General features: G+C 51.1%; 1 protein-coding gene across 2 annotated transcripts; it reads right to left on the bottom strand.

Moving 5' to 3' along the window:
* Positions 1–995: 995 nt before the first annotated feature.
* CTSH (cathepsin H) lies at positions 996–21,173 on the bottom strand. 2 transcript variants are annotated; one of them, XM_044763733.2, is made up of 13 exons: positions 18,654–18,826; positions 17,690–17,798; positions 16,526–16,557; positions 15,773–15,878; positions 14,697–14,767; positions 13,999–14,103; positions 11,160–11,246; positions 10,243–10,298; positions 8,396–8,477; positions 6,880–6,948; positions 4,217–4,323; positions 2,263–2,388; positions 996–1,436 (listed from the first exon to the last, which is right to left on the bottom strand). In XM_044763733.2, exons 3-13 carry the CDS (start codon positions 16,532–16,534, stop codon positions 1,361–1,363), a joined length of 894 nt encoding a protein of 297 aa, XP_044619668.1. In that variant the 5' UTR covers positions 16,535–16,557; positions 17,690–17,798; positions 18,654–18,826; the 3' UTR covers positions 996–1,360. The 2 variants fall into 2 exon arrangements, with proteins under 2 accessions (XP_044619668.1, XP_044619664.2); XM_044763729.2 differs by lacking the exons at positions 17,690–17,798; positions 18,654–18,826 and adding an exon at positions 20,803–21,173.
* Between the last annotated feature and the right edge of the window lie 953 nt (positions 21,174–22,126).

Below are 22,126 nucleotides of genomic sequence, written 5' to 3'. Positions count from 1 at the left end.
AGCCGCATTATCATTCTGTCTGCAAATATAATTTAGTTTATTCCTTTAACACAGTGGCCAGACCTTCCAGACCGATGTTAGGCCACAGTGCTGCCCTTGGGCCTGTGTGTCACATGTCTGCCTTTAATGGAACTCCTTTTATACCCCTGACTGTGGGTTTGGGAATCTGCATCGTGTTAGGGAATTATGCTATCATTTCATGTTAGTTTTGACAAAATCTAGAATAGGCAATGAATTTCATCCAATTACTGTTAAGTCTATTAAGATGATTGTTTTTTGTCTTGCCATTCTTACCATTTTCTAATAGATTAAACCACACTTGCATTCTCTAAATAAGTCTTGTCATGAAAATAACGTATTTTTTCAAATATTCTCAAGCCATTAGCTCTCCAGGGGGCCCAAATGACTTGAAAGCTTTTCTTATTGAGGAAGTGTATGAACTGTAGGACAGAGAGCAGGGCCCCAACTCGTCCTGCAGACCCTGCTCCCCAGAGCCAGGAGGCATCAGGAAGCAGCAGCAACTCCACAGCCACCCTCTGGAAGGAGACCGAGATTTCTCAAAAGGGAAGTGATGGTGTGAAGATGGCAGGAGCATCAGGCATGTTAAAGGAAGGGGTCAGTGAGGAAGGGATGGAGGGGGGTAGTCCCAGGCAGAGGGCCAGCATTTGAGTAGGGGTAGGAACGTGGGGAGGCCACGTGGTGAAGTACATGTTTCCAGGCTCATGTCGCGGGTTTGAATCCTGGCTCTGCCTGAGCTTGGCATGTCTCCTCCTCGCTCCCCATCTCCTCATCCGGGGACAATGGTCACGATCTCAAATTAAACCTAGTTTTCCCCCTGGGTCCCCCACCTGGTGGACAGTGACACCAGCAGCCATACCATCCTCCCAGCCAGAGACCTGGGCAACTGCTCCCTCTTAGGAGACCTGAGCCTGGAGGGCAGACCCAGGTCTGTGTCACGTCTGGTCCCAGCACACAGCACAGGCCTGGCCCAGGGAGGTGCTCACTGAATGTTTATTGAATAAAGACCACAGAAAAGACAGTACTCTCCAAATGTGAAAAGTAGCCCTTCAGGAAGGAAAGAATATTCTTGGTCCATGTGGGTTTGAGTCAGTTAAAAATCATGCTTAAAAGGCACAAGGCTGGTGATCCTTTGCATCAGAAGGTGTGGGTGGGCTTGTTGCTTGGTGGAATTCTTCTTCCTAATTTTCTTTAGATTTCTGGACACAGCACGGGGGTGAGGATGCAAAGTGAGGGGTTCCTGAGTCTATCCCCCCACTTCCTCCAGGGCAGGACTTCCACCAATGGCCAGGCTGCCTGCTCCTCCCTCTCTCCACCAACCAGTCGCTGCTGCCATCCTGGCTCACACCAGAGGGATGGGGTAGGAGGCACAGGCGGCCAGACCACACATGTTCTTCCCACGCTCAATGAGGAAGTACCTGGGCAGAGAGAACAAGCTGAGGCCCTGGCTGGGGGCTTCCTCGCCATAGACCTTTCTGGAATGTTTTGTTGCTCACCAAGATCTGACTCCAGAGATTAGGCTCTCTGAATTTATTCATAAAACAGTAGCATTGGGCTTATTTTATTACCAGGAAATCACTGACCTGACTTGGTGAATAATTTCTCCTCTGGAACTCCCCTTGGCCATCAAATGAACTCCCTTCTTTATTCTATCCATAACTCACTTCTCCCCAGAATTTACCTCCGGCTGCTTCCTAGCCCTGCTTGGCCCTCATGTAGTTATTTAATCATTACCGGGCCCCCTGTGGTAACAAATCTCTCCTTTTTGGATCAGGACATGGAGTCCGACAGGAGAGACACAAAGTCACATCAACATACATACCCAGGACCCCTGATTCCAGCCTCCTTCTCCTAGAAGGAGGAGCTGCCAAGCATCAGGGGTAAATTTGTTGCCTTGATTTCTCACAAATGGACCCTCCCAGATGCTGGCTTAGTTCTACCAGGTTCTGTGTTACGAACTGTTTTCCTAGCGGTGGTCACAGATCCTACGGAGCCAAATGGACTCCTGTTCAAAACACAGAATTGTTAAGATCTGGGGTCATGAATAGGAGAGGGGTTGCTAGCGGGGTGTTGGGCGTGTGGGGGTTACGTTCTCACGCTCCCTTCCCCTGGCCTGGACTAGGGCTCAGATGACCAGCTCCTTCTCAGAAGCCATGTATTTGAGGTGGAGGAGACCCCCTCCAGGGCCCCCAGACATGAGCAATCACACCCCCTCCCAGCACATGGGACCTGGGAGCTGCTTACCCGTTCATGCCCCAGTGGGGACCCCAAGAGTTTTTCACGATCCAGTAGGGTATCCCATTTTCTTCTCCATACCCAACAGCCAGTACTGCGTGGTTTACTTTATCTGGAGTTTTATGACAGGAAGTACTGGAAAACGAAAATAAAAAAGGTTTGAAAATATGGGAAGGATAAAAGCAATGACTCAATCACATCCAACAACCCGAGCGCTTTAGAGCAATGTTTCCCCAGGGGGGCCTGGGAGGCATTGAAGGTGGTGAATTAGCTCTCGTTTAATCACAGTGCAAGAGCAGTATTCTCTCTAGTTCTTTCGGTTCTGCTCACCCAAAGGAGAGAGCCCTCGCGTGGTGCTAGCCCCACTCTACCACCGGACACTTTCTGATGCCTCTTTCATGACAAGGACAGAGCAGCCTTCCTGCTGCACACTCTGCATGCAACAGCATCCAGTTAGAGTGTCACATAGCACTCTGTGTTGCCACTGTATTTAAGATTACTGGTATTTAGGGCAAATAAACAGGCCTTCTATTTATGATAGTGAACTAGTTTCCATTAAGAAATTCCAAGAAATTCAAGAGGAAAAACAGCAATGGCTGTGTATTAATTCAGCTGATGTGTAACTGAGTTATTGCTAAGCGCCAGGCCTGGGAAAGGTGCCGGGCACACCAGCAACATGCAAAACTCTGCTCCTGCCCTGAGGAAGCTTCGTTTGGCAGGGAGCAGACTGGCAAAGAGGTTCCTTCTATACAGTGGACTGAGGGCTGTGACAGTGGGAGGCTGAGGGGAGCCCTGAGGAGGGGATCCAGCTCCATGGGGATGGGTGCGGTGGGGTCAAGGAAGGCTTCCCTGCGAAGGCAGGGGACAGCATGAAACTACAAATCCTTCAGTGCGGCTAGGGCAGGGGCACAGGGTGAAATGGGGAGGTTGGGGGTGGTTTTGATGGGAGATGAGCTTGGAGGAAAAAGAAGGACCAGGTCAGAGGGTCCCCCCCTAGTCAAGCTAAGACACTGGACAATGGAGAAAAACTGGAGTATGTAAAAGTTGGCATGGCAAGAGGAGTGTTCCAGAAGGCTGACTCTGGCTCTGAGTGGAGGATCGGCCAGTGGTGGGAGCATAAGGACAAACCGGTAAGGAAGTGGCTGCAGGAGAGCAATGGTGGGCGAGGGCAGAGACATGGGGAGGGAGCAGAGAGCACATTTCTGAGCCATGTTAACGGGGCAGAACCTGAAGATGAGGAGGAAACACAGGACCTGAGGTTCTATGGGCCACCTGGCTTGAAGATGGCAGGGAGGCCCTTGGATCTACGGGTCTAATGCTTGGCAGAGACCAGCCTGATGGATGGAGACTTGGAAGTTCTCAGCAAACAGTTGGCCATGGAGTTCAAGGAATGTCTGAGAAGAGGGAAGAGGGCTGAGGATTAAGCCCTGGAGAACACCAGCATTTTAGGAGTGGGCAGAAGACGAGGAGACTATGAAGGACATGCCGGGCAGCTGCTGGAAGTGGCTGGGGAGACAGTTGAACTCACTCATGTTGCAAAACAGGCAAGAGGCGAGGATGAGCTGAACCCCATATTAGATATGCTCAGGAGAGTGGGTTTTCTGAAGAACCCTGTGGTGAAGCTTGCAGCACAGGGTTCTGGTATCTGAGAGCAGCTACTTTCTCTTCCCTATTTCACATCTTCAAATTTTTGCACATGGGTTTTTGTAACTGGAGGCAGCTCTTCTGTTGAGGAAGAGGCTCAAATGTTGGGCCTAGCCCTAACTAGCCATGTGACCTGCACCTGACCTCTCTTCATCAGAGACCGTGGTTTCTGACCCTCAGGGCGGCAGGAGGATGAACTGGGGGAATATGTAAGATGCCAGCACACGTGGTAGGTATTGAGAAATGGTCAGACCAGGAGTCCTGGCTGAGCCTGAATCTCATGCGTCTTTCCATGCAGGCTGCTAGGACCCCAGCTCACCTGGAGTAGATGCCCTTTCTGTACATCATAAAGTCTTCAGTCACCTCGAAGGCAAAGCTCACAGGGTTGTACAAGGCCACCGCCTCCACCATTGCCTTCTCATCATTCTGTGGATAGACAGAAGGACTGACAGACGAACACACATCATCTCCCCCACTCTACTTTCAAAAAATCACCCTTTGCCCCAAGGTAGGACAGAGGCCAAGAGAGATGTAGATGTCCAGTAGGAAGGAAGGGAAGGGAAGAGGAGGCTGCTTTAGACCTGAAGGCAGCTACCAAGGGGCGGGCTGCCCCTCTTCACAGCACAACTGGGCACTGGATGTTGCGGGTTGGCATGGCAGGGCCCCCACCCTCTTATGCCTGAATGTCCAGGATCCTTTGGGTTTTTCATTTGGCTTACAGGTCCCTCCTCCCAAACCCTGGCTCCCCTGTGACCTCCCTCCCCTTCGCTCAGCTGGTCTGTTCGGTCGTCTCTGTTCACCTCACTGCTCCTAAAGAGTCCTGCACCCTTTGGGATAGGGACCACGGAAGCAGTGTAGACCCACTTATTTGGTCACTCACAAGTATTCGCTAAGGTCCTCTCATGAGCCAGGTGCTCCAATGGGTGCAGAGACAAAGGTGACTCTCCCCGCCCCAGAACCCCCTGCACCCACAAAGCCAGTCCTAAGAGCTTTTTGGTAGAACACAGGGGTTAGCAGTCCATGAGCAGATAAGGCCCAGATGGTGGTGGAAACACGAAGACCCAGCAAAGGGTTGAGTGCCCAAGGAGGACCTGCCCCCTTTAGCTGGGGAAGGCAGGTGGGAGGGAGTCAGAGGCCTCCTAGAGGCTGCAGCTTTGGGACAGAGCAGCGGAGACCAGGTGAGAGCAGCAGTTGGAACCACCTGGGGAGCTTTAAAAAATCCCAATGCCCAGGCTGCACCCCAGACAACTACATTGGTGTCTCTGCGGTGGGTCCCAGGCATCAGGATTTTTTAGGTGTCCCGGTTGGGAAGCACTGGGTTAGAGTGAGCTAAGGAGGGCATTCCCCTGGTGCAGACCCTAGGGAGTTGAGATGAGAGCGAGCGGAGGCCAGGGTTCTGCTGAAGGGCAGGGGATGCGGGGGTGCAGGGCACCCAGCCCTCCTTCAGTCCTGCCTCCCTGGAGGGGTGGGCAGAGACCCAGCTGCAGAAAGTGAACAGCTGCTTGTCAAGCAAGCGGCTTCCTTCCCCATGTTCAGAAAAGGCCTTGTGAGCCCAAACAGGCCACAGCAGATGGAGACAAGGAAGGCATGGGCATCTGCCTACCCAGAAGGTGAGCACTGCAGTGGGGCAGCCACTCCCATGGCCATCCCATCAAGGAGGGCTGGACATTGGTTCTGGGCTGCTCTTCAGGGCCCCACAGGTGTCAGAGACAAGGCTCTCCTGGCGACCAGGCAAAAGGGATACCTCTGAGCCCCCAATTCAGCTCTTAGTGGGATACAAATGGCCCACTGCAGGTCAGCCCTTGGTGGGTATGTCTAAGAGAAACTGGCTATTTTCTGAAGATAGAGTCATGCTAGTCAGAAACATCCCTATTACAGGGTGTAGATTTTGGAATAACATGATCTCAGTTCAAACCCAGCTTCTTCTTCCTAGCTCTGTGGCCTTGGGCGAGTTACTTAACCACTCTGAACCTGTTTCCTCATCTATAAAATCAAGGTAATAATGACATTTATCTTCTAGGGTTGTCTTGAGTCTAAAAGAGATAATACATGTTAAGTGGTTGGTGTAGTGCCTGTAAATACTCCTTAAACTGTCATTACTGTTGCTGACAGCTTGGCACGTGCTTCAATTAAATGGTGGCCACAGTTATTACTCAGACATCATGCTTGTGATTTATGCAGACATTTGTGGGAATTCCTGCTTAGACTTATGCTTTCACATACTCCAGTTACACATACCCGGGGAGATATTCTTTCAATCTTTACACACATTCTCCCGCACTTGCAAATACACACACACTGGAGTCACAAGGGCTGTTCATACTTGTTCCAGATCTCTCTCAGAGAAACGGGGTATGACTGCATGTCCCCATCCACTTGAGTTTCAGAGTGTTGACTGTGTAATTTGTTTTGGCTTTAAGAGCCAGTCGTAGTTTACCACTCTCTTTCCTTCCACCTGCGTCCTAGAGTGAAGCCAACGACACAGAGCACAGCTCCACCTAAGCCAAGGGACATGTCACATGAGTGAGACACAAACTTTGTTTTGTTCCATTCAGATTTTGGAGTTGTCTGTCACTGCAGCATAAGCTGACTTGTCCTGACCGACCTATGTTCATACTCAATGAATTCACATTCCATCTCTAACACGCATACGCTGACATCACATACACACCTATACCCTCTTTTGCAGGATGGGGATTATGGCTTGCATTTTACAGACAACAAGAGTGTAATACAAGAATGAAGACTCGTGCAGACCTGGGTCAGAATCAGAGCGTCTGACTGCCCATCTCATGCTCTTTCCCTCCTGTCTTCCACCATGCTGCCATCATGGTTACTGAGATTCAGTGATGATCAACACTTAGAAGTGATATGCTCCCAGGAAAGGCTGCCCTGCTGAGACCATTGGCCACCTGACAGCCGTGGAGGCTGGACTCCTTATCAGAACACACTCCCCATCCGAGAGAAGGATCCAGTACTCACGAGTGTGATGTTGGCTACATCCTTGACAAAAGCAATGGCCTTATTAGGCTGGAACTTGCAGTCACCATCCTGTTCAGGGTGGCAAAGGGCACAGAATAAGGTTAGGGATGCTTGGCCCCAGGCTGAGACTTCAGGCCTCCCCCATGCTGTTTGATAGCATTTACGAAGCAAAAGCTACATGTGCCAGGGCCTGGTTGATGCGGTGACTTAAGAGAGAATTAGAGGCATCCTTGTCCTCAAGAAGCTCACAGTCTAGTGACAGGAGACAGTCCTGTGCTGGCTTTGGCCAAGGTGGGCTTACATGGAACTTAGTGGAAGCCCAAGGAAGGGGCCTAACCCAGTCCAAGAAACTTGCCAAGAAATGGAGCCAAGTAAGAGCCTGCATGGCAGGGGAAGGCAAGGCTAGTCTTAGTCCAGAGAACTTCACTGACAAGAGGCAGGTGCAGAGGTAGGTCACATGGAGGGAAGGGCAAGCCCTTCTGAGATGGGAGAGACGGTCAGGTTGAGAGGAGAGGCAGGACCTGGTGTTTAGGAACCAGCAAGTGGTTCATTGGGAGCATAATGTTTACCGGGGGAGAATAAAGGGAGATAAGATGGGAAAGACTGGTTTGGGTCGGGGTGGGGTAGGCCTTGAAGGGCAGGCCAAAGAGTCTGGGCTTTATCTTGCAGGTCCTGAGGAGCCTTTGAAGAGTTCTGAACAAGGAACCGTGTGGTCAGAGCTGGGTCTGAGAGGCCACTCTGGCAGCCCCTGAGTGGAGAGTGGTCCAAGGAGAGGCCACCCTTAGTGATCTAGGATGAAGAGAGGCTAAGGTCTGAGTAGGGGCAGAGACATAAGATAGACCAAAGGAGCAGACGTGAGAAGGCCTACGATGGTCAGAAGGCTGACTGAAGTGAAGGTGTGGGTGGAGGGACCGCCCTCAGAACAGACCCCTGGTGACCAACAGGTTTTAAGGGAGGCTCATCACTGAGAGGGGAAATATAGGAGGAGCCACAGGTTTGGGGGGAGACGAGGTGCTTAACAGTGGACAGGCTGGGCTGAGGTGATGGCAGGGGAGGCCCCTGGCATGTTCAGCAGGCCTTGGACAAAGTAGGTGTGGGCCTTGGAGAGTGGTGTCAGCATGAGGCTGACTGCATGGCTGGAGATGCTGACGGACGGGAAGGGAAGAAGCCAGAGGATGGTGCTCCGGTGCACTCGTGGCAGGAGGAAGGAGGAGCTGGGAAGAAAGACAGCAGCGCAGTGTGAGGTGTGGGAGAGATGGTGAGGAGGAGAGAGTGATGGTGCTGCCACAGAGAGGGCGGTCAGAGGTCCCAGGATTTGGTGAGAGCTGTGGGCTCAGGCAAGCAGAGGAGGTGAAGGAACGAACTTGAAGAGTGTAGACAATTCTCAGAATTCTAGCAGCAGGGGGCAGTCCTCAAGGGAGGTGAGGACAGAAGGGACATTTCGGAGGCTGGGGTAGGAGTGGAGATGAGGAGCACCGCCACACAAGAAGATGGAGATGAGGCTGCCCAGAATTACCTGGCCCTTATAGGGGTAGGTGTCTTCACCCATGATGCCCTTGTTGTATCGGATGTACTCGAAGGCCTGGCTGGGGAGACCCCTGCAAGAAGCACACACAGATGTGCCCACCTGGGACTGGTCCTGGTGGGGGTGGGGCCTGTAGGGCAGGGAGGTCTGGTCGGGGCATCGCCCAGCGGCAGAGGAGGTCTCACAGGGGTTAGCAATGTCACCCCATTTGACTGGCTTCAGGATAAAGCTCAACAGACTCAGGAGAGGCTGCTGGAGTCCAAGGTCCAGCTACATGTGCTTCGGTGGGATAGAGATCCCTCGAAGCCAGGCCTGTCTCTGTCAGGAAGAGCAGGCAATCCCGCAGGATGGCTGATGGGACCAACCCAGCTCACCATCATTACCATGGCCACGCCCCTGCGTCCTCACCTGGGCAGCCTCTGACTGGATGGCCTGACCCCTCATAGCAACCCCGCGTAGTAGACGCTGTTATTTCTTGGGGCTCAAAAAGGCTGAACAATTTGCCCAGAGCCACATAGCTATAACCAGGATGGGGTCTAAAGGTGGATCTTTTTCTACATTGTGCTGCCTGCCAGAGTAAACAAAAACCCAGCCACAGCTCTCCGGCCACAGCTCCCCAGCAATCCCCAACCCACCCCTTGTTTTTTTCCCGGAGCATTTGTCACCACCTGACTTATGGCACATTTGTTTATCAGAAGGTCAGCTCCTTGTGTTCTGTTGGCTGCCGCATCCCCAGTGCCTAGATACGTAGCAGGTGCTCAGTCATATTTGTTGAATGAATGAAAAAATGAAATAAACCAAAGAAACAGACCCCTTTGAAAAATGGTGGGGCCCCACAGTCCTCTTTCAGACTCTTGTTATGGGCAGTATTTGTAAGCTGCAGAGAGGAAAGAGACCAAAAATGAGGTGAGAGGTGAGGCTGAACAGGACGGTGGATCAGTAACTAGGCCGTGACTTCACCCCTGACGCCCACGGACTCCGCCGAACACAGCTCTCAGCAGGAGGCCCTCATGCTGGCCCCTGTGGGAGCAGGTGGACCACGAGGCCTTCCCAGGGCCACGATGCCAGAGGAGGAGGGGCAAGGGCCTTGGGGCTGGGGCTGGGAGAGGGATGGGCCACAGATAGGCGAGGGGAGGCAAGGCTGGAAGCTTGCTCCAGGGCAGCACGAAGGGCCTGGCTTTACCCATATATGTGCTGGGAAAGCTGCTGAGCCCACGGAAGCGTCTCAGAGCACTGCATATGTAGAGAATGAGACAAGGGCTAGATAGAGGGCTAGAGACACTGTACAAATGTGAGCAAGTCCCTAACAACCCGTTTTAAGAATAAGCCAGGAAAGCAGGCCCAGGAAAGATACAGCCTTTGTGCACAAACACTTAGCCACAATTACAGAGAAGCTCCTTCCCGTGGCCTGCCAAGCTGGGCCAGTTAGAACTTTAGAGAGCTTGTAGCAAGGCCAATCCAACATCTGTTATGTGGATCTTGGTTTTGGAAGATGATGTGTTTCTCACTCTATTAATTCTTTTGGCCACTTGCCCAGAGGCCTTGGTGGCTGATGAGGCCAGCCATGCTGTGGGGAGAGAGCCGGGTGACACTATGGAAAGAGGAGGGATTTTAGGACCAGACAGTCCGAGCTCAGCTTACAGCTCTGCCCCGTTCTGGCTGAGGGACCTTGGGCATGTGAGGTGACCTTCCTCCTCCATAAAATGGGGACCATTTTGCTACTACCCAGGGCAGTGGATGAAGCTGTTTGTGGCTGCAGCTGGCACATACTAGATCCAAAAGAAGCGATCAATGGGAAAGGAGAAGGGGCTTCGGGCCCCTCCTGGTCAGGGACGTACCCTTGGCAGCCGTGATTGTTGAAGTTCTGGGCACAGTCCACCAGTTGCTGTTCTGCCTAGAGAAATGAACACAAACCTGGTGAGCTGAAAGCTGAGAGCCCCAGAGGCTTTGGCACCAGGTGCAGAGCCTGCTTTGCTGATCCACACCTGTGGCCCCATCAGCTCTGGGTCAAGATGACCAGATTATAAGCCCCTGGGAGGGACCATCTCTGTATACTCTGAAGTCCCAGCCCAGCAGCACCTGTCAGGAGGGCTCAGAAATCAAGCAGACAGGTGAGAGGGCATAGGTGGGCCCTGCTTGTCCCAGCGCTGCCCTAAAGCTATGCACATGTGTGTGGTCATGGGTGACCAGCTATGCACGGGGGTGGTGTATGGGAAGGGGTGGGGACAGGCCTAGCCAGAGACGTTGCTCCACCTTTCCCCAACCTGGGACCTCACAGCCATTGCCAACCCTGCCCTCTTCTCTCCCTCATCCCCACACAGGAGGCAGGGGCTGGGCGCCTACTTGTCACCCCTCACTCTCGGGGGGCAGGGGTTGAACACACAGGTCCCTGGCTCTTCCCTCCATGAAGATGAGGGAGGCAGCCTGGGAAGCGGCACAGCTCCTAGAGGGCTGGCTCCCACGCATGCTCTGCTTTCCAAAGGCCCCAGGTTCCCAAACTGAGGAACACTCAGATCCCCCTAGGAATGAGCCCTTGGGCTGTTTCCTCTATAAGCCTCATTCCTTTCTAGGAAAAGCCTCAATTGACATGCGAAATGTCCACAAGGTTAGGACGCTTGAAGTCCAACTGAAATGGTTAGCTAAAGCCCTAAAGGAGCCCAAGGCCCACGCAGGGGCCCTCCCTGTCAGGGCTCCGGGCAAAGCTATGAGCCTGCAGGAGGTGGCCCCTCCCCCAGCCCTGTGGCCCAGTGCTTACCAAAGAGAGCAGCTTCCCACTTGCGATGGCGACCGCAGACTCCAGGGCCCCTGTGGTGGAGAAGGTCCAGCAACTGCCACAGCCACCCTAGAGAGGCCATGGAGGAGGGGAGTCAGTAATCGGGGAACCTTGAGACAGCCCCAGTGAGAACCCCCGGGCTCCAGATGCCTTTAGTTTACAAAGCCCTGATCCATATCTGTCCACTCTGACCCACACAAGCCCTGTGAGGCTGGCCTTCTTCTCCCCATGTTACTAATGAGGTGACTGGGGCTTGCACAGGAGCAGGAGCAGCCACCACTGACCGGCACCTGTGGACTCCCGATTCTGGCCTCTCGTTGACCAATCCCTACCGTCCTTCAAGGGCCGGAGCCCCTCCTGATTCCATTCTATGGTTTTCTGGATTTCCTTCTACTTCTGAATCTTACGTGGGCTCCTCTTCTTCCCACTGTTTCTCAGCAGGACTCACCAAAGTCTTGTTTCTAGAACTTTCTCTCTCATCTTTCCACCTCCAATCTCATCCCACTCACAGTCCTATTAAACCAACAGCTACCCAAACCCTACCTTACCCCTGACCTCCACCCAGGTCCAGACATCCTTGTCTCCCAGACAACCCCACCTAAGATGCCCCAGACACCTCACCCTCTGCAGGTCCTGCCTCATCCATCCATCTCACCATCTTCTACCACAATCATTGCCACTGCCTGGCCTCCTTACTTACAGAACCTTAGAGCAACATGAGGGCTGGGAGTTGGGCACCAGAGCCTACCTGGTTCAAATTATAGCTCTGCCACACACCAGCTAGGTGACCTGGGAAAGTTACCTCCCCTCTCGAAACCTCAATTTCATCTTTTTTTGGTTTGTTTTTTAAGGAAGATTAGCCCTGAGCTAACATCTGCTGCCAATCCTCTTCTTTTTGCTGAGGAAGACTGGCCCTGAGCTAACATCCATGTCCGTCTTCCTCTCCTTTATATGTGGGACCCCTGCCACAGTATGTAGGATGCTTGCCAAGCAGTGCCATGTCCACACCTGGGATCTGAACCAGTGAACCCCGGGCCGGCCAAAGCGGAATGTGTGAGCTTAACCACCGTGCTGGCCCACTTTCATCATTTGTAAAATGGGAACAACAGTGCCGTTACAGGGGCAGATAAGATCATGCCTATCAAGCAGTTACCCCACGGGCTCAGCACTGTAGTTGCTATTACCAATTTTCAGGCCTCACCTCTGTCTCTTTTCCTCCCCTCTCTGGTTCAATCTTCCATCTTCTACTCCTGAAATGTCTCTGAAGAGTCCCTGCTTCATTGCCCTAATTTAGTCCTCAGTGCTTGTCTCCCTGGAAAGCACCCTCAAGCCGGCCTCCTCTCTAGTCTCTTCTCAAATCCCTCCCTCAGCAGGGAGAGGAAGACCTAGTCAGAGGGTCTCTGGCTGGTCAAGGAGGTGGGTTTGGCCAGTGCTGAAAGAGGAGAGCAGGGCCGAGCCACGAGCACTGGACTTGGAGCAGAGACCTGGTTTGGAGTCCTGTCTGTCACCTGCTTCCCTTGGACCCGGGGCAAGCCCCCTTCCCTCAGAGTTTCCTCCTCTTATGAAAAATGAGAAACCCTCATGGGGCAGCTGAGGGTTAGTGCTGATCCTGTCACTCTATCTGTAACTGCACAGTGGCCACAGTGAGCTACCACACACACCTATGAGAGTAAGACCTTGTTCTGGCCCTTCGTCCATGACCCAGTCCTGCATGACAGCCTGGGAACAGTTAACATGAGGACCTGGTACATTCTTGGAGGACCTCCCCTTCCCACCTGCCCAAACGGTGAGCAGGTTCAGGCTTCCACGCTTAATACTTGTTGCTTTGAATTGTCACGGGATTCTCAGACGGCCTAGAAGCTGCCTCTGGGTCCTGGAGGAGAGGGCCAGCTCCTGGGTGCAGTTTAAACGTCCAGATCACTGGGCAGGCTCCAGGAACCCAGCGAGCCTGGGAGGTAATCTGTGCCACATGGTTTCAAAGAAAAGGAGAAAGTGTTTCTCAGGGAGAATTTCAGTGGAAAGTCAAGTGTTTCCAGGCAGGAAACCTTCATCTTGTGTTTCTTGGGGTTGAGAGGTTGGCACCTTTCTGAAGAAGGCCACTGCACTGTCCCTTCTAGGGCAGGGACCACAGCAGGCAGAGGGGATACACAGCAGCGGGTAGGGTCGAGACTCTCCCAAACAGAGTGTTTGGGACCCCCAAATGTGTAGGGACCCCCTAGCCAGCAGCCAGTGCTCAGCTCTGTGAGTGCAGGGAAGGCACGGCCACTGGCCTTGCTGGGTACATGTGCCCTGCAGGGGGTGCTCTTCCCCCCGGAGAGGGCCACTGAGGGGCCAGCCTCCTGTTCTTGCCTAGAGCATGTCTGAAATGCTGGGTTTCATTCTATTCCCTGACTGCCTACAACTCCCCAGAGGGAAGCAGCCAGCCAGGGAGGGCTGGTGCCTTGTGGGGTGGACAGAGGACAGGAAGAGAAAACGCATGGGCGCTAGGAATGGGGCCCTGGTGTCCAACCTCTGAATATGATGTTTTGGTGACTCTGTAGGAAAGACCCAGGACCAAGGGGGAACTCTGGGCGGTGTGTGTAGTGGGTGAATGAGTAAACTTCAGCCCAAGAAAGAAGTACTTTTTCATCCTCCAGAGCAGCCTTTAGAAATAATGATCTTCCCACCTTTCAGAGGAAGGCAGCTGGAGAGGTAATGATGAAGAAATAGAGTTGGGGATAGACTTGCTGTGGTTTTAGGGTTTTTTTGAGTTTTTCTTCATGGTATACTGCCTGAGAATGTGGCTAGTTTTTGGGGAAAGGTTGGCGATTGCCAGGCATACCTGATTTTTCACTGGTGAGACAAAATTTCCTTTTTTCCGCCAGTCCACAGAGGGTGGGTAGGGACCAGCACCCCGAAGGTAGTTACCTTTGGTAGCTGAGCAATTCTGGAAGAACCAAATATAATTTTTTCAGTGGCGAAAAAAAACTCTTTCTGACACAAAAAATGTGTGATTAAAATGGAATCACCAAGAGAGAATGAGAAAGATTGTAGCTGTCTGAACTCTCCTGCCCGCTGTGTGTCAGTGCCAAATGCCAAGTGACATGTCCCTTTGAGAGCCCAGGTTGGGCAGTTAGGACAGGGTAGCTAGATTTAGCAAATAAAAATAAGTTCATCCAGTTAAATTTGAATTTCAGATAAATGATGAATAATTTTTTAGTGTAAGTATGTCCTGTACAATATTTAGGATATACTTATGCAAAAGTATTGTTTGTTGTTCATCACAAATTCAATTTTAACTGAGCATCTGTATTTTATCTGACAACCCTAGGGTAGGGGTCCACATTGTCGAGGCCACGAGTATGGACTGAGGAGCTGCGGGGAGCTGACCTCTCTGCCTCCCCCAAGGATCTGCGGACACCCCCAGCGACAGGTGGGGATGGGGTTGCATCCGGCTAGAAGCAGAGCAGGCAAGTTATGGGCTTATTCCAAAGGTTTGAGTGAAAAGACGTAGATTTGGTCACAATAAATAACACCTACCTGAGGCTCTGACCAAAGATACTTGTGTTTTAATTCAGCAAAGTTCATGGCTGAAAATTGGTTCAGTCCCACTGAAAAAGACAAGGGAAAAACAACAAAAAAGATGAGCTCTGTAAATCACTAATAAAGAAACAAAAAATAATGAAACCCTATGTTTACTTGTATCCTACTTAGGCTGCTGCAACTTGACTTCTTTACATTTTTAAATGTAACATAATTCAATCCACCAAGGTCAACCCTCACTGTGCTTCCGGATTGCCTGGGAAGCTTTTCAACAGTTCATATGTCTGGTCTGCACCCAGAGATGCAGATGCAGTGGGTTGGGGTGGGGCCTGGGTGCCCATTTTTCAGATAGTCCACTGGAGTCTGATGGACATCCAGGTAAGGAACCACTACACCTGCGCCAAGTGCCTTCCCACCTGCTACCTCATCCATGACAACCCAGCGAGGGGAGCATTATCATCTCCACTCTATAGCTGAGTAAAACTTCAGGATGTTAACTCTCCCCAGGCTCACACAGCTAGCACTGGGCAGAAATGAGATTCAAACCAAGGGTTCCTTCCAGCTCATGCTTGTTGTCCATATTACCAACTTAGCTGACACTGCCATCATTTCTGAGTCCTAGGCTTATATGCTGTGTGTGTTTCCAGTGAAACGGATGCAGAATGAAGGCAGATGTCCCTAGAGGCTGCTCATGGGTGCAGAGCACATCTCTGAAGAGGCCCTGCCCCCAGAGCATCCAAGGTCAGAGCTCAGCATCTAGGCTGGACCCTCGGATGGCTGGAATGGGGCAGGGGCTTTTATATAGTCTCCTGCACACTTCATGACCACTCCGAGGGGTACGAGCATTGTCCTAAATTTACAACCCCTTGAGCCTCACAGAGAATAACAGCCGAGGCAGAATCTGAGGTCAGCCAGAATGGCTTCAGAGCCTGGGTTTCTGCTCTCTCCACCCTAAGCCCCCAGTGGGCCCTTTAATCAGAACGGGTCAGTAATTGATTTCTTTCCAGATCTGAGATGCTCCCTCCTCCTGAGGGCCGGCCAAGAAGCCTGCAGAAAAGGCGTCCCCACAATACTTCTGAATGTGTGGTTCCCAGTGTTGTGGGCATTTATCTTCCTCCAGTTGCTGACAAACGTCTGTAGCCTGTGGTGGTACTCCTCTGAGCTGTATTTCTTTTGGTGCTAAAACAAAACACATCAGCAATAAGTCACGGAAACAGGATGCAGATCACCAGACCGAGATAGTTTTGTTTTCTAAGAGGAGGGAGAGAGGTTTGCTTCTCAGGCCAAATCAGTGTTGGTGGGTGGGACACGGTCCTGGGTCTCCACCGTCAAAGTCGGGAAGTTACAAAGCACAACCCCTGCCTCCAGGGACCTGTGGCCAGAAGGAAGCCCATGCAGCTGCCTGAAGGTCAGCCAACAAACAGTCCAAGAGGCCCTGGTGAGGAGACTGGCCAAGCGTGGGCACCCCCTGGACACCACAGCTGGTGCTGGGTCAAGTTTATGGCAAAAATCACCATCTTTCAAAAGCACATGCACTAGTGTTCTCCAACTGATTTTGCAGCCGGCACACAATGTGATTTGAATACATAATATGGAAATGAATCCTAGTGCTTGGAAGGCTGCCAGTCACCTTCATCACAGGGGACCACTGTCTGGAAAGAGTTTACTTAACTGAATCTTTCCCAGTGTTTGGCCAATTCTGGAAAGACCCAGGGGGGCAGAGCTAGAAAATTCCTCTTCATTGTCTCAAATCTGGCACAGTTTGGTTTGATAACAGGAAACTTAGGGAAATGAAAAACTTCAGAAAGAAGAAGTTGAGCACTGACCTGCACCATCCATGACTTAAAGTGAAACTTCTCTGCAAAAAGAAAAAACAATTAGGCCTGGGTTCCTTGTGGCAAAGTTGAGTCTACAGCCAAAGAAGGGCACTTTAGAAGTGATTTGCATTTTAGGAAACTAGGCTAAATTTAAAGCACCAAAAATAGTGTTATCTAGTGTAGAATGCAAAAAAACCTCAAACTCTTACTGCTTTGATACCCAAATTAATTTTGAAAAACGATATGCCATTAACCTACGGTGTTAAAAATCAGGATAGTGCTTATCCTTAGTGGTGGCAAGAGGAGCTTCTTGGGTACCGGTCATGTTCTATTTCTTCATCTGGGTGCTGGTTACACAAGTGTGTTTATATTGTGGAAATTCACCAAAATGCATATTTAATGATTTGTGCACTTTTTCGTATGTTGTTATATTTCAATAGGAAGTTAATTAAAAAACCTATATACCCCCAGGGTCAGCAAATTTTTTCTTAAAGGGACATATAGTAAATATCTTAGACTTCGCAGGCTCTATGGTCTCTGTCACAACTACTCAACTCTGCAACTGTAGTGTGAAAACAAATGGGTGTGACTGTGTTTCAATAAAACTTTACTTACAAAAACAGGCTGGAAAATCATTTGTGGATCCCTGATATATCCCCACTTGTACATATTTAAGTTATCTAAAAATTTCACGTTAAATTTAAGTAACTGCAAAGGACGTATTCCAGTTTATTGTACATATCGACATTTTAAAACAGTCCGTTACTTCGTTCTTTTAAAGCTAGCCAGTGGAATCTATACCATCATGACTTGATACCCACCAGTGATAACATGAACAAGCTCTTCTATAAGAATTGGGTATTTTACATACAGTAGTGCCCCCTTACCCACAGTTTTGCTTTCTATGGTTTCAGTTACCTGCAGTCAACCATGGTCCAAAAATATTAAATGGAAAATTCCAGAAATAAACATAAGTTTTAAATTGTGCACCATTCTGAGTAGCGTGATGCAATCTCTCGCCATCCCACTCCATCCCACCCAGGACATGAATCAACCCTTTGTCCAGCATATCCATGCTGTTGACACGACCCACCTGTTAGCCACTTTGTAGCTGTCTCAGTTATTAGATCAACTGTTGCGGTATAGCAGTGGCTGTACTCAAGTAACCCTTACCTTACTTAGTAATGGCCTCAAAGCTCAAGAGTAGTGATGCTGGTAATTCAGCTATGCCAAAGAGAAGCCATAAAGTGCTTCCTCTAAGCCAAAAGGTGAAAGTTCTCCACTTAATAAAGAAAGGAAAAAAATCATATGCTGAGGTTGCTAAGATGTATGGTAACTTTTATTATGGTATATTGTTATAATTGTTCTATTTTATTATTATTTATTGTTTTTAATCTCTTACTGTGCCTAATTTAAAAGTTATACATTATCATAGGTATGTATGTACAGTAGAAAACATAGTATATACAGGCTCAGTACTATCCGCGGTTTCAGGCATCCACTAGGGGTCTTAGAACGTATCCCCATGGATAAGGGAGGATCACGGTAGTTTATTTTTCTCTTTGAACCCCCATCTCCATCCCTACCTCACAGAATTTTATCCTAAGGGAGCATATGTTTATAACTTGATCACCCTAGCATCCTTTTATGCAACAACAAAAAGTATAAATTTTAAATTATTTTTACTTCCTGTGACCCACACATCTCTGAATATTATAAAAAATGTATTCTGGATTGAGTAAGCATCATCATTAATACCCCAACTGAGTGAAATATTTCAAATATACTATAAATTATGAAAAGTAATTGTTAAACATAAAAAGTAAACTTGTATTGGAAATGCATCTCTTAATGAGATAAACAGGACTTTATTAACTATCCCTCTCCCTGGATTTATATATTTATGGATGAATATTACCTATTTGTTGAATGGGTCAGTATTAATTCTGGTCTTTGGTTTTTTTATAAGTCAAAGGCCTGAGGAATCCTGCTCAAATAAGCAGGATTGCTTATTGCTTCTGGCAACGAAGGCAATCTTCAGAGTAATGTTACTCAATTCCTTGCACTCCTTCCTATGCCCCAAATCACATGGCGCCCTATTGCTCAACATTATTTCTAAGACCGGATCAGCTGATACCTCAGTGAGGTCTTCTCTCCTTTGATTTCAGTTTCTTTGAAGAACTGACAACAGACTCGAAGAGGATTTGTTACCATTCGTCTTTCTGTCTGCTGCCTCTGATGCATTTATACCCACAGGTTCAGATTCAGGATGAGTGAGAGGAAGATCCCCACTTCTTCAGGCACTTTCTCCTGGCAGATCAGTTTTAGCAAAGAGGACATTTGGAAGTAAAAGGTGTGGAAACTGATTCCCGATCTGTGCCCTTATTCTTGGAATTTCTTTGTGCTCTCCCACAGATCCACACCCCCCAGTTTGAAGATTGCTGCTGTATAGAACTTAGATCTCCCTTGTGGGTCACAAAGTTTTCTGTTCCAAAAACCAAGCAAAGCCATTTTTCCCCTGGGAAAGAAATGCACATTTCCCCAACACACGTTCTGCGGGGTGGGGGTGACTCGGTTCAGAGGACTGCAGATCCTGGTGAAGGGCCCTGCTGTAGCTTCAGAGGAAGCTGATGGCTCCCTGGCGGCTTCAGAGGAAGACAGACCTCACCTCAGGACCAGGGTTTGAGGCAGGATGGAGTTTAGGACAACTGACTAGTGTCTGACTCTGGGAGGTTTCAAAAGCCACAAGCAGATGTGAAAACCCTGGACTACTCATTTGCTGGAGGTATGTGGAAGGAAAACCCAGAGATGACTTTGGGCAGGGCCAGAAGGATCTGCTGGTGACGCCTGCGTCCCAACCTCAGAAAGATCCATTTCAATTCATTGTGATCTCTGGAAGAAACATCTTTATGTCTGCCCTATCTGAGAGACCATGTGGGGAGCATATAGAACAGGGGTCACCAACTACGGCCTGCTGCCTGTTTTTGTCCAGCCCACGAACTAAAAATGTTTTTCACACTTTTAAATGGTAGAAAAAAATTTTACATTTTGCAGCACCTGTAAATCATTTGAATTCAAATTTGGGTCCATAAATAAAGGTTTGTGGGAACACAACCGTGCTCGTTCATTTACATACTGTCTATGGCTGCTTTCAGTGAGGAGTTAAGTAGTTGCTACAGAGACTGCATGGCCCACAAAGCCTAAAACAGTTACCTGTTGGGAGCTTTACAGAGAAAGTTTGCCAAGCCGTGCTCTGGAGCTAAGATGCCTTCCGGCACCAGTCCTCCATCATGCAGGCCACACTGCCATGGTAAAGCAAAGCCCTTGTTTGGGGGCAGCTTAGGTTGGGACTGACCTGGAGCTGGGCACCCTCCCAGGTTTGTAAGCCTGGTGGGCTTTCTTCTACAAAAGTGGGTGAGGAATAAGGCAGGATTCTGAGCCATCAGCCTCAGTGACTTCGTCTGTCCCAGGCTGTTCTTTGGCTATTCTTTTCTGTCCCCAGGCTGAGGGGGGCAGGTGGTCTTGTGAGCCCAGAGTCTTTGGGGGCTGGGCTGAGACTGAGTGGCAATAGGGAAGAAGTGAGGCAGCGGGGGAGAGTAAGCTGCCAGCTTTCAGCCTGGGGAGGCCCGGGGAGCCCCAGCAGAAGGGGTACAGCAGCAGCATGAAGCTGGACCAGGCCCAGCCCACCCGGCTAAAGCGGGGGAGTCCTGCGGCTTGATTACACCAAAGGCCCTTGGAACAAACACTCAGTTTTCAGGGGCTAAAACTGCTGTTGCAGAGTAGTCTCTCCTCCCAATAGCCCGTCCAGCCCATTTTACAGAAGGGCTCTGAGGCACCCGTGGGGATCCCCTATGTGCCCAGTCCTGGGAAAGCAGTTAGAAGCTGGAAAGTCCCTGCTCGCCTCCGTCAGGGGCAGATCAAAGTCCCCCGTTTCCCAGTTGTCAGGGGTGGAGGGCAGAAGAGGCCGCGGGCTTCTATGCTCTGAAGCCGCCTGGGCAAGTGGGATCCTGGACACCTAGCCCACCTGTTGCTCTGGTCAAGCAAGAAGCACCCCCTCCCGACCCTCCCTACCTCCACCGCCACCGCAGTTCGCCCCTCCCGGATCCCGACGCGTAGAGTCCCTGAGTCTGGGACCTGGGAAATGACTTGCCCGGCTCCTCCGGGGCTTATTCGCCGTCCTCCCCACCCTGCCCCGCCGTCCTCCCGAGCCTCGAGTCTCGGACCCGCGAGGCCCCCTTCCGGCGGTGCCCCCAGGAGGCCGCCCGGCCCCGGAACCCCTTTCCTACCTAAGGGGCTCACGGACAGGTCGGAGGCGCCGCAGGCGGGGGCGCCCAGGAGCCAGGCCCCGGCGCAGAGCAGCGGCAGCACGGAGCGCATCGCGGCGGCGGCGGCTCGGCCCGCGCACTGGCTCCCAGCCCCGCCGCGGAGGCGGCCGAGGGCGGCGGGCGGGGCGGGGCGACACCGACTCCGGGTCTCTGCCGCCTCCTTCCTCCCGCCCCTTCTCATTCCCACCTCCCTCCCGGGCCACATCACTTCCCTTTCTCCTCCGCAAGGAAGGGCAAGTTGGACCGCTCCGTCTGGCGGGGTCCTCCATCTGCGGGACAGGCTGGCGCCGAGGGCAGGGCTGGTGCGGGGGGTGGGTGGGGCGGCGGGGCCCAGCCTGACCTCTCCCTCTCCCTGCCCGGCCCCAACCCCAGAGCCCGGGTCTCCCCACCCATTCCCACCCCAGCGCCTCCGACTCCCGTCCTCAGTAACCGCGTTCCCCTGATTGTCTCCCCTGCTTGGAAATGAACTTACAACCAGAAAAACTAGACAGCTGTGTTTGTGAGTCCCCCACGCCCCTAATAGGCAGTTTAGTCTTTCTGTTGAGAAAGTAACGTTGGCAGCTGTAGGCCATTTTTAAAAAATTTATTTTGCAAATATGAAGAAAGGAGGAAGATGATTTGTATAAGAGTCTGGATTGAGATAAGCAACTAGAACAACGATCATTTCAAACGAAGGAAACGTGCATTGCGCTCGGTTTCGGAGAGAAGAAGGGGAGCCTGGACACGCGGCAACGCCTCAAGTACTCAGCAGAGCCAGGTTCTGCCCTTACATATCACCCAGCAGAGTGGCATGTGGTTGACTCCCGTTTTACCCATGGGGAAACTGAGGCTCCCAGGGTTGATGGTAACTTTCCCGCGCTTGTGCAGAGGGAGTCTGAACTCAGGTGTGATCTCCTGCTCTCCTTTTGCTCTTTGCAGCCCCAGGCTCTTTGGTGTGGTGAGAGCCTGCCTGAGCTGGCCTGTCAGGATCTGGGCTCTCCCACAGCTCCGTGGGTCCCTCCACCCTGTCTTTCCTCCCCTGTAGTTCTCAGCCCCCCTCTGCCTCTGAGGCCCATGGGGGAGCGGATTCCTGGAGGCCTCTCCTGGGATTGCCTGTGGGGTCTGGGTAGGGCTCAGGAATCTGCAATGAAGGGGCCCTCGGGAGGATCTGTGTGAATACTGAATCTGCACACACTCAGCAATCGGTGCCAGCAGACGCTGGCCTTTCCAGTAGAGCAGAGCTTTGTCAGTTTATGGATCTGGCCCTGTCTGGGGGCCTCCAGGGATGCTCTGAGGCAAATGTCTC

This window comes from Equus asinus, chromosome 2, assembly GCF_041296235.1.
Source record: "Equus asinus isolate D_3611 breed Donkey chromosome 2, EquAss-T2T_v2, whole genome shotgun sequence".
Lineage (NCBI taxonomy): Eukaryota > Metazoa > Chordata > Mammalia > Perissodactyla > Equidae > Equus > Equus asinus.
The sequence above is the reverse complement of the archived record's forward strand: the minus strand, read 5'-3'. Positions and strand labels throughout refer to the sequence as shown.

Bases quoted from the DNA above. Each gene is read 5' to 3' on its own strand.
- CTSH (XM_044763729.2), bottom strand. From the start codon at position 21,046: ATGTGGCCCGGGAGGGAGGTGGGAATGAGAAGGGGCGGGAGGAAGGAG. The intron at 8,478-10,242 runs GTACGTCCCTGA...TGCTTCTTGCAG, and splicing joins AACAATCACGGCTGCCAAGG to GGGTCTCCCCAGCCAGGCCT. The intron at 4,324-6,879 runs GTGAGTACTGGA...GTCTATCCACAG, and splicing joins ATGTAGCCAACATCACACTC to AATGATGAGAAGGCAATGGT.